The 12,356-nt window shown below is 48.9% G+C and overlaps 1 protein-coding gene across 1 annotated transcript in view; it reads right to left on the reverse strand.

Moving 5' to 3' along the window:
* Clmn (calmin) overlaps window positions 1-12,356 on the reverse strand; it is a 100,325-nt gene that overhangs the window by 21,043 nt on the left and 66,926 nt on the right. The window contains exons 3-5 of the mRNA XM_028764432.1: window positions 9,020-9,081; window positions 5,041-5,136; window positions 1,319-1,402 (exon numbers count right to left, since the gene is read on the reverse strand). Coding sequence (XP_028620265.1) covers window positions 1,319-1,402; window positions 5,041-5,136; window positions 9,020-9,081 — 242 coding nt within the window. The remainder of the gene's footprint in view (window positions 1-1,318; window positions 1,403-5,040; window positions 5,137-9,019; window positions 9,082-12,356) is intronic.

Here is a 12,356-nt window from a genome sequence, read left to right on the forward strand (position 1 = left end):
TGTCTCCCATTTAGAGCATTCGGTTCCATGGGTTTGGTGTATTTGCAGACATGGGTAAAGACCACGGCAGCAGATTGTAGAACACATTCACCATTTCTGTTTTGTTTTGTTTTCCCGAGACAGGGTTTCTCTGTGTAGCCCTGGCTGTCCAGGAACTCACTCTGTAGACCAGGCTGGCCTCGAACTCAGAAATCCGCCTGCCTCTGCCTCCCAAGTGCTGGGATTTAAAGGCGTGCGCCACCACTGCCCGGCACTAAACTTATTTTTCTACAATCAAATAATATTCCCCAAGAGCACTGATCCATCTGTCAGCTGGTAAGTTGTGGGTCTGTTTGCACCTTTGGACTCCGATATCAAATATGCACTGGGGTCTTTTGTGGTCACCATCACCTAAACCCCTTGCATCCAGGTCTTTCTCTGCTGAGTGGCGATCGGGAGACAGATCCCACTTCCTCCGTGGTGGTACATGTGCTTCCCACGGTTCTTGCATCTGGGCTTCGGTTCAGCCGCAGGATTGGCATCCACATCAGTTCAGCTTGGGAAGGCACTGCAGGGGTGAAGCGCCTTCCCCAGGCTGGGTAAGAACAGCCAGAAGCATCAGGGCAGGAAAGTGGAGGCATGCCTGCTCCGCCCTTTAGCAAGTTCTGAGATGTTCCAGGATCCAACTTTCCCCGGGCTCCATCCTCTCCTCTCCAGGTCCCTTCATGAGCTACTGGTCACCCTCACCCAATACTCTTTCTGCTGAGATAGCAAACACACACACACCTGCTTGTCTTACACGACCTCAAAGGACCTGCACTTTAGGGTAATGGTTTACTCTGCAGATAGGCCAGATAAGCTCACCCAGACTGTCCTGAAACAAACCTAATGAAAGGAGCCGGGGGTGGGGTGGGGGGAACGGGGACTTTAGGGATGCCACCTGAGAAGGACAAGAAAGAGTTCCAAATACAGATCCAGAAATCTCTATGACAGAGCCAGGCTGCTGTCTTTGCCTGGGCCACCCTGAGTGCCCTTTCCTTAAGTTCTAAGAGAGAGATACATTGTAGCCATCAGTCCCAAACCTCTGAGAACCAACCAGCTGCTGGCTTTGTCCCAGACTGCCTACCCACAGGCGCAAAAAAGGTGGGCAAGGGCATGGGGGGGCCACATCTTAAAATGTAGCTTCTCTGAGTGACTTCCCTTCACCCTAAGTTTGGGAGAGCTTGGCTGTTCCCCCTCAAGCCTTTCCACACTTCCTGAGAGACCAGCACCAAACTTCAAATCCCGCTCTTTCTTTCCAGGCAAGCTTGCGTTGCTCAGACAGGCTTCAAACACTTACATTGCTATCTTCCAGAAACTTGAGTGCTTTTGCTATGTTGTTCAAGCGAAAAATACGATGTGATGAGGATTTGTATTCATGCAGCTGAAAAACAAAACACGCAGCTAAGCCAGCACCCGTGCAGTAGCGCCTCAGGACCACAGGGGGCGCCTTTCCTTTATCTTTACCACTCCGTTTTGAAGGTTAGAGACTGTTGAAAAGAGTCACCAACCAAAGAGCTTGCAGGGACTGGATCCCCTACACATTTGTAGCAGATGTGCAGCTTGGTCTTCATGTGGGTCCCCTAACAATTGGAGCAGGGGCTGTCCCTGACTCTGTTGCCTACCATTGGATCCCCTTCCCCTAGCTGGACTGTCTGGTCAGGCCTCAATGGGAGAGGATGTCCTTAGTCCTGCTGCAGACTTTATGTCCCAGGACAGGCTGGTACTCATAGGGGGGCTTCCCCTTCTCTGAGGAGAAGGGGAGGGGTGATGGGGAGAGAGGGATTTGTGAAGATATTACTGGGCGGAGAGGAGGGAGGGGGTCTACAACCAGGATGTAAAGTGAACGAATAAATAAATAAATAAATAAATAAATAAATAAATAAGAAATGACCCATAATGGCGGTATCCAAATGTCACTGTGATACCAGGATCCTGAGACTTGGCTCGCAGGAGCTGGTAGATGAGGAATCTTGACATGGGACAAATGTGTCTAGTTTTCTCTCCAACCAGCTCCTGGCTTGTTAACCCCTTCCCTCACCCCCGCCCCCACCCCAAGAACCCACAGTAACATGGCCTCACGGCACAAGTGACTAGTTGCTAAGAGAATCCAGCTTGCTCTCCGCATCCACTCAACTCAGCCTCCCCAACAGCAGCGGGTGTGGCTGGGTTTTCAGAAGGGGTTTGGGGGGCACACCCGAAAGCCAGCTGCAGGTTGCAGCTCAATTCCCGACGGTGTGGGCTCTGCACAGTGAACTTGTCCTCACACACGGGCCAACTCCACCGGGATAGACCTGCTGCGATCTGCTACTGCGCAGTGGAGGAGGACTGTCCTTTGCTGAGCTCTAGGGTCAAAGGTGAAGGCCACGGAAGCTGTTACCACATGCCCTGGCTTCAGAGCGGGAGGGAGCCTGTCTACGGAGAACACAGAACAAGGGACTGGGGTATGCTCTCTTACAAAGCCTTTGGAGGAACCCTGCTGCTTGCTCACTGAGACCTGCTGGAAAGCACCCATGCAGCTTTGCACAGTTTTCTCCCTTGAGAGAACTCACGGGCATCTTCTACTTTGTGGGAGGGAAAGCCCAGGGGAGAAGGGCGAATGGGTGTGGCAGGTCTCGGCCACAGGGATCTGAGAAGATTTGTTTTGCTTTTCGAGCAGGTGTGGGGGTGGGGGGACGTTCTCTGTGTGGCTCTGGCTGTCCTGGAACTTGCTCTGTAGACCAGGCTGGCCTCGAACTCAGAGATTCATCTGCCTCTGCTTCCTGAGTGCTGGGATTAAAGGTGTGTGCCATCAGGCCAGGTGGGAAGTAGTGCTTTTAAAGCCAGATCCAGAGTAGACTGCCATCTGTCACAGATAGCAGGGTCATCACCAAGACCAAACACTCAACCCTAGGGCCCGTTTCTCAATGTAAACATCTGGCATTTAAATAAAATATTTTATTTTTATTTATGTGTGCGCATACAGACGCCAGCAGAAGAGGAGGCCCAAAAAAAAAAAGAAAAGAAAAAAAAGAGAGAAAAAAGAAAAAAAGAGAAAAAAGAAAAAAGGAGAAAAAAGAGAAAAAAGAAAAAAAAAGAAAAAAGAGAAAAAAAGGAAAAAAGAGAAAAAAAAAAGAAAAAAAAGAGAAAAAAAAAAAGAAGAGGAGGCCCGAAGAGTGCTTTGGACCCTCTGTGGCTGGAGTTACGGGTGGTCGAGAACCACTTGACATGAATGTCGTGAATCAAACTCTGCAAGAGCCACAATCACTCTTAACCGCTGAGCCATTTCTCCAGCCCCTATGACCGGCATCTTGGACTGGATCGATTTGCCACCTGGGGTGGGGGGGCATCTGACAATGCCTGGGGACATTTGTGGTTGCTATACCAACGGATGCTCCCAGCATTGAGAGGTTATCTACCCTTAACAGCAGCCACGGGGAGGAAGGCTTTCCCAAATTCTCAGTTGTCACTCTGGCTAGCACAATGCTTAGCCAGCTAACTCGAATGGTCCAGGTTCAAGTCTTAGCTGTCACAGGCTCACTGAAAACACTGGCCATTCATTTATTAATTTACTTATTAAAATACATTTGCTTTAAAAAAACAAACAACAAGAGAAACCCTGTCTCAAAACAAAACAAAACAGAAACAAACAAACAAAAAACCAAGAAACCGAAACAGATATAGGCCAGCAAGTTGTCTCAGTAGCTAATAAGTGCTTGTCACACAAGCCTGATGACCTGAGATTGATCCCAGGACCACACAATGCAAGGAGAGTACTAACTACCTCAGGATGTCCTCTGACCTCTCTATGTATATCCGATGACATGTGTGTTACACCCCTACACATGTGCATGCGAATGCATGATAATGAAATAATAATAAAAGAAAAAACAGATATCACTCAGCTACCATCGTTCATATCATTCATTTTCTTTCTTTCTTTTTTTTTTTTTTTTGTTTTTCGAGACAGGGTTTCTCCGTATAGCCCTGGCTGTCCTGGAACTCACTCTGTAGACCAGGCTGGCCTCCAACTCAGAAATCCGCCTGCCTCTGCCTCCCAAGTTCATTTTCTTGAAGAGTTACCTATTTTTATTTTATGGACATGAGTCCATGTGTGTATGTATACCACGTGCATGCAGTACCCATAAAGGCCAAAAGAGGGTGCCAGAAGAGGGCCTCAGATCCCCTGGAACTGGAGTTAGGAATGGTTGTGAGCTGCCATGTGGTGCTGAGAATTGAACCCAGGTCCTCTGCAAGAGCAGCCAGTGTTCTTAACTGCTGAGCCATTTCTCAGCCCTTATGTCACTATTTATGTTCAATTTTTTTTTGTATATGTGTCTGCCACATGTGCGCAGGAACGCTCAGAGGGCAGAAAGAGTACTGGATTCTCCGGAGCTGCAGTTATAGGCCATTGTGAGCCATTGTGTGCTGGGCACAGAGTTCAGGTCCTCTGGGAGAGTAGGAAGTGCTCTTAGCGGCTAAGCCTTCTCTCCTGCCCACCCCACCCCCCATCTCAGGTGAAAGGGATGTTATCCTTCAGCATTTCCTGATACTTATCCAGTCACACTGTCTGTCTGTGTGTATACATTTATATCCTGTGTCACGGTTGCATTTGGGATGCTTCCCCCAAGACCCACACACTAAAGGCTCTGGCTGCTATTGGCCTATATACACCAGGCTATGGGGCTACTGGCTGCTGATGGAAACTTTATGGGGCCTGGTGGGAGGAAGTTAGAGGAGCTGCATATCTTGAGGATAATATTGGGATCCCTGGTCCTTTTCTTTTTGCTGCCACGAGATGAGAAGTTTCCTTGTTAGACGTTCTCGTGATGCGCTGTCTTTTCTCAGGCCCAAAGCTACAGGACCAAGTGGCCACAGACACCTCTGGAGCCATGAGCCCAAAGTCTAAGTCCCTTCTTCCTTAAAACTTTTTATCTTCGGTGTTTAGTCACAGTGACAGAAATAATCTGACACCTGAATGGGAACAGAACCTCGGCAGTGCTTCCTTTTGTAACGGCCCCGACCCTGCTGTTACCAACGTACCAGATTTCGCCCAGAGAGGACTTCTAACAAAGCCATTAGGATTTTGCCATCTTGGATATCAACAAACAGGTCCGTAACTTCTAGAGGCGGGTCGCACTGTAGGACGGAAGGAAAAGAAGAAGCCAATTAATGACTTGTGTGATCTACACGGTTCTTGCTCAAGAGTGAAATTTGTAGGCAAAGGGTCATCCAAGGAGGCAGAAGCTTATCGCCCTGGAAGGGGCCTGTGGCTGGCAGGTGTATGGCGGCTTGGGAGGAGAGCTATACAAGAGATTCAGCAACAAGGGGCTGATTCATCAGCTTTGGTAGCCCACCTAACATGAGATCTCAGGCTCCAAGACTAGATCACATTCAGATTTCTGTTTAAGAGGAGAAAGAAATGGCATGCCTTTATAGGCTTCCAAGCATGAACAATTCTGGGTCTGGAGTGATAGCTCAGTGGGTAAAGCGTCTGTGGCACAAGCATGAGGACCTGGGTTCAATCCCTTGGTGTCCACATAAAAAACTGGGCATGGTGGTACACACTTATTATCCCAATGGAGGGAGGTGGAGACCAGAGGATCCCTGAGGCCTGCTGGCCAAACAGCTTTGCCGAATCAGTAAGTCCCAGGCCCAAGAAACTCTGTGTCAAGAAACAAGGTGGGTTGCTCCTGAGAACCTTCTACACACACGCACACACACATACACACACACACACACACACACACACACACGTCAGCGTACCCATCAATAAACCACATGCGGGGGAAAAAAATAAACCGCACGTGACATCTGATAGGCTCACAGGAAATGATCCAGTGCAAGCCCTCACTTCAGATTTGGAGAAACTGAGGCTCAAAGAGGCTGGGGGACCATCACATGGCTATTTGGTAAAATCCTGTTTCCTACATCTGACCTTCAATGGTTGAAATGAATGCAACAGAGAATCATGCGACAGGGACCAGAAGCCTACATTTGTGAGCTCCTGTGATCTTGATCTGAATTCCCCCTTACCTTTGTCCAGGAGTGACTGGGTGCTTCCTATACTCCAGGGACAATGGGAAACAGGATGCAGTACCCCTAGATAACTGGGACAGTGGCAGCTCTCCCCAGCACACACCCAGTGGTGAGGAAAATCTCAACAGAACGTTAGCTCAGTCAGAACCTTCTCTGGGAAAGCCCCTTCCTTCCCTGGCCCCTTGGTGGGCCTATGTTCTACTGTTTATTAAGGAAGGTGGCATTTCCTCACCTTTTATATGAGTCCCAGTCCCCTGCCCCGGTTAGTCAAAACACAGGATGAGGCTACCTACAGGTGTACAAAAAAGGGCACTGCCCCGAGGGCACCGGTGAGTTTGAGCCAAAAGGCAAGAAGATATTTTCTTTGCAAACCTTGCAGCCTCTGGCACATTCCAGGCCTGGCAGACTGCTTCCTTTTAAGAGACCCAACACCCCTGATGAATGGGCTAACAAAATTTCCAGTTACCCGACCTGACAGAGGTAGAGTCTGGCTTGGGATTTAAACCCAAAGGCTAATTTCCATCGGCTGTTTCTGGAAGGGCCTCTGCAGCGGAATCAAACACGACCTTGGCCAGAGTCCACATCTGGATGGCAGGGGGTAAGAACCCACTCCAGCCCAAACACTCCCTGGACCAACATTCCCCAGGCTTCAGGGGTCTGCTATGGCCGCAGCCGCAGCCCCGCCCCCCCACCTCCCCAGGGGCTTTCTGCATGATTGAACTCCTTCTGTAAATTAAGGGATTTTTCCAGAAGCCAGAGACTCAGTAAATATTCCTGACAGCCTTCAAATTGCAGTTAAGCCCAATTCACCAAGGACTTCCTAGGTTTCCTTGGCTTAAAGGTTGTTTTTGAAAGTCTCAGGGCTGGAAACGGGGCTGTTAACTTCTCTCTGCTAACAAGAGAGCCGAATCACTCTCAGGTATACTGTCTGATTTATCCTCAGAATGGGTGCTACCTGCTACTTACCTGCCTGCCCCCCGCCCCCGAAAAAGGGTAAAGGGCAGGCCCAGCCAAGGAGACCGTCTTTGACATGGTAGATGCTTGTTCAAGGGGTTCACACTGGGTGGTTGGTGAGCGTGGAGGGTTTGTTACACGACTCTCTGCTCTTTTCAATATTTATTTACTTTTACTATAAAAACAAAGAAAGATCTTCTGGCTCTACCCGGTCCCCTGCTAGGAATTCTCAGCCAGGCTGACATGCATCAGGCATTAATTTAGGGGCTCACCAAGTTCAGGTTTGGAGACTGATTTCCCGTTTTTTCATCTCCAACACCCTTTCTTCCCTCACCCCCTATAATGTAATGTTTCCCTTTATGAGCGATGTACCCACGGTTGAAACAACCTGCAAAGGATTTATCACCCTTCAAGTGTGAGTCCTTGTCACTTTCTGTCTAGTCTCCAAGATGCTCTTGGGTGACGGGGCAGCACCATGCCATCCATCCAGAAGGAGGGACAGGAGCTCAGGAAAGATGGGAGCTCAGAACATAGTCAAGTGTTAAAGTAAGCCACTTCAGCAAGGAGCTCCGTTTCCCCACTTTCTGACTTAGCACAATTACATTCCCAGGGCTCACAGATCCAGCTATTGTGCCAGGGAGCTTGCATTTCTATTGCTTGTCCTCCTTCCTTTACCTGCTCACCCTTTCTCTCCTCTTCAGCCTTGCCTTTTGTCTGGGGCTGGGGTCATTAGCTGCCTGGGACCTACGTGTGCAGGAGCAGCAGCTTGCAGACACAATGTTACTCAGAGTTGCATGGCCAAAGAACATGAGAAATAAAGGGAGAGAGAGACTTGGGGCCGGAGAGATGGCTCAGGGGTTAAGATCACTGGCTGTTCTTCCAGAGGACCCGAGTTCGATGCCCAGCACCCACATGACAGATCATGCCTGTCTGTAACTCCAGTTCCAGGGCTTCTGATGCCCTCACACAGACATACATGCAGGTAAAACACCAACGCACATAAAATAAAAATAAATGTGTATTAGAATGGGAAAGAGAAGAGCCACAGCAAAACTGTCTGAGAGCTGGGGAAGGCCTTGGGCACCCCTGTCCTGGCACGAAGTCGGTTGCTGTGAAGTAGGCTTCCCGATGCCGGGTATGGGGCTTCAACAGTAACGTTAAAGTGGCTTTGCTAAACGATGCTCACAGCCCTTGCCTAAGTCAGTTCAAATGGCTACAAATGGCTACTAACAGCCCCAGAGTGGGCGACTGGACAATGTCTGAGCTGGGGGTGGCTGAGGGGCTTCTGTCCATGGAAACACTGCAATGGTTCAAGGAATACCTTCTGTCACTTGTGGATTCCTCTCCACAGCTGCTGGTGACTGCAGAACAGCTGTGTCTACTCTCCGTGTTCCCCATTCTGAGACACCCATAAAGACTCAAAGGCACAGACAGAGCCACGGGGCACAAAGCCCTTGCCATAGAAGTATGGAGACCAGAGTTCCAACAGCCAGAACCCAGATGCGGTAGTGTGCATCTGTAATCCCAGAGACTGCAGGTTGAGAAGGGAGGCAGACACAGGCAAATCCACAGAGGCTCATGGGATGGCTAGTCTGGTGTGTACAGCAGTGAACAAGAGACCCTGTCTCTCAAGGTGGGAGGCGAGGTTGTCCTCTGAGGGGTTCACTTCATGTATGCTTACATACATGAACACTTACATACATGAACATTTACATACATGAACATTAACACACATGAGCACTTGCATACATAAACACATACATGAGTGCTAACATGCATGAACACTTATTTACATGAGAACTTACATACATGAACACTTACCTACGTGAACACAGACATGTCCACATACATACACAGTATACACTACAGAAAGTCACACACATACACACAGACACACACAGAGACAGAGAGGGAGACACACAAAGAGAGAGTCATGTCTCCTCCCTGCTACCATACAGAACCACCCATGTAGCTGCATGTGAATATATAGGTAAATGTATCACGCATCAACCCGCAGACTCTCACTTGCCTTTTCGAGGTGTAGGTTTATCCATCGTGTGAAAGTCCTCTTCTGAACGTTTTCCCTCTCCACTGTGAACAAAGAAATGCTATTAACCAGGGCACGGAAGAAACACGGGCAAAATCCAGACCTCCCTTCCTAGGGTAATTCCATGTAGACAGATGGCAGACTAAACCCCACAGGGTCCCCAGCGTCATCGAGCAGAACTCTTCTCAGAAGGGGGCCCCCAGGGGCTTATGGAGCACAGGATCTCACTTTTCCAGCTCAAGGGTGAGCTTCTAAGCACCTCATGAATTCAGAGAGATTATGAGTGTCCGATCACCCGGCTCTAAGGAGCGTGGGATGGTGAGATGGTTCTGTGGATAAAGCCCTTGCCACACCAGTGTGAGGACCAGAATTAGGATACCTAGAGCCCAGGTAAAGCCAGACACAGTAGTGCTCATCAGTAATTCAGCGTGCCCCCAGAGAGGCAGGACAGGAGGGATGGAACCAATGGTTAGGAGCCGGAGCTCTGGGCTGTGCTGAGTCTTAGGGTCAGCCTTCCACTCACTTTCCAGCTCCTGTATTCAGGCCTTTCTCCTACCCCCACTTCTGCTCGACAAGCTGAGAGTGAGGGGCCCACTCCCAGGTTGACAGAGAGAACCTGAGGTCCTCCTGTACATCATGGGCAATACAGTTGTTTTTCTTTGCAGACATTTTTGAGCTAGGGTCTTGCTACATTGTCTAGAATGACTTCCAACTCAGGATCCTCCTGCCTCAGCCTCCGGAGCTCTGGGGTTGATTATATGGATGTGCCTTCATGCCCAGCTTTGTAGCTCTTATTTTGTGTTTGTTTTGTTTTTGGTTTTTCGAGACAGGGTTTCTCTGTGTAGCCCTGGCTGTCCTGGAACTCACTCGGTAGACCAGGCTGCCGATATCCAGATATCCAGATATCCGCCTGCCTCTGCCTCCCAAGTGCTGGGATTAAAGGCGTGCGCCACCACCGCCCGGCTGTAGATCTTACTTTTAAAGCTAAGAATGGAAAATTCTGCAGGCACCTGCTGCCTAACTGTGGTGAGTGGACAACCCTAAACCATGGCTCCCTTCTTGAAGGAGGCAGCACTCCCCACTGAGCTTCTTAGAAAGATCTCATTGAGTGGGCCACTGCCATCTATGATTTACATTCTGGGCTGGTTCTGTTCACGTGTTTATAAAGCTGTAAGCTTGACAACACCTCTGCTAATGAGCAACTCTGCTAAGTATGAACAGAACAGGATTCAGAAGGCACCCAGGGGCCTTTCTGGCAGTAAAGAGGCAGATCGAGGAATCCCCTGTGGTCTACCCCACATCAGCTATCACCCTGGAGATATCAAGTATAGGTTCAATTCCAGCTCTCCCAATGGTAACCTGTAACTGCAACAATGACCTTGAAGAAACTCACTGAGCAGGGCCTGGAGAGATGGCTCAGTGGGTAAAATGTGTCCTCTGTAAGCTCTATAAGCAAGAAGACCTGAGTTCAAGTCCCCCGTGTCCATGTCAAAGCTAGGTGCGGCAGTGTATGTTTGCAATGCCAGCCTGGGAAATCAGAGAAAGGAAGATCTAGGAGCTCCCAGCCAGCCAGTCTAGATGGCTCAGCAAGCTTCATGTTCAATGAGAGACCTTGCTTCAAACAGTAGGGTAGACAACGGTAGAGGAAGATAGCTGACCACCTCTGGTCTCTACGTGTGCATACCTGGGTGTGCACCTGGGTGGGTACATACACACACACACACACACAACACACACACACACACATTTATACATACACATGTTTTATACACATACACTACACATGTCTTATATGCAACCACTGAGACATATAATACACACACACACACACACACACACACACACTTTACAGATGAATAAACTGGAAGCTAAATGCCCAATGCTTCCTTCCCCTCCCTCCTAAGCACTGCGGTCTTAGCCATCCCAGGCCCATCAAAGACTAGATGGTGTTCCTCTGAGGGGTAGAACACCAGAATCTGTATCTTGATACATGGTGGCCTATGGCAGCCACCAACTCCATGTCCCGCCACCATGCCTCTCAGGAAACTTCCCTGAGGTACTGAGCCAGACAACTCCTAAGTTACTCCCCGATTATGAAGTTCTGGCTTTCAGCACAGTAGAAGAACACGCTGTAGATGCCAACAAACATTTCATTCATTGTCCTTCAGCAAGAAGAAAATGAGAGCCAATTTGTCTGCTGCCGGAGAAAAAAGGCTTGGCTTTTCCGTAATGACTACAGTGCTTTTTTGGCTCCTGGCCACACTATTAGGCAGATAGTGGCACCTATAAATCAGATTTTAATATTGTGCCTTTCGTGCTTTTTAATTGAAGAGCCAGCAGACAGTAATTATGCCTGTAACTGCTTTTCCTCTCCCATTCGTCTCTTTCCCAAAAGAAGGTCACTGACAAGCAGGCATGAGATTGAAAGATGTAATCCCAGCAGGCTGTGCTTCCTGGAGAGGGACAGGAAACGTTGACCAAAGAGCTAGGACAAGCGGACACTTGCTGAGATGACTGAGTCCCAAGGACTCCTGAAAGCTTGCAGTGTCCCATCTCAAGCACCAGTTGAGAACTGTCCACCCCTGGACTATCTATCATGTTCTCTTTGGTGGCCAGAGTTTTCTAGGGGTCCTTACTTATCCCCTGCTCCATGGATCTTGTGACTATTTTTAATCTGCTACCATTAGGAGTGACACACCAATTAGCAGCCTTGTACCAACACCCAGGTACACGGCTTTGTGCACAAGCCTGTGAAGGCATTTCTCATCCTTGACAGCTCAAAGTGAGGCTGCTGGGTCTTAGTGGTAGGCACATTTAAATTTTTAATAGCCACTTCCAAACTACCCTCCCCAAAGGCTGCCCGAGTTTATACTTTCACCCCCCACCTGTTTTTAAAAAGTTTATGGGGATTGTAAAATATTTACACACACACACACACACACACACACACACACACACACACACACACAGAGGCTTGCTTCTCCAGCTGGTCTCAGAAAGAGCAAAGCATAGCCCATGAAACAGAAAAGCATTTAGTAAAGAGACTGAGAGGGAACTCACGGCTTAACTGTGTGTGGTGGTATAATTCAGGTGTGAGTATCTGCTGGTCTACACGTGCCCTACTCATCCACCCACCAATCCACAAACACACCCTGTCCCCAATTCATCCATCCATCCAACCTACCATGACTTTACCATTCCTCCATCTGTCTATCCATCTACCACCCCCTGCCCAACATGGCATCCACTTATCCATCCATCCATCCATCCATCCATCCACTTACCCATCCATCCATCCATCCATCCATCCATCCATCCA

Source organism: Grammomys surdaster, unplaced genomic scaffold (genome assembly GCF_004785775.1).
Source record: "Grammomys surdaster isolate TR1022 unplaced genomic scaffold, NIH_TR_1.0 144, whole genome shotgun sequence".
Lineage (NCBI taxonomy): Eukaryota > Metazoa > Chordata > Mammalia > Rodentia > Muridae > Grammomys > Grammomys surdaster.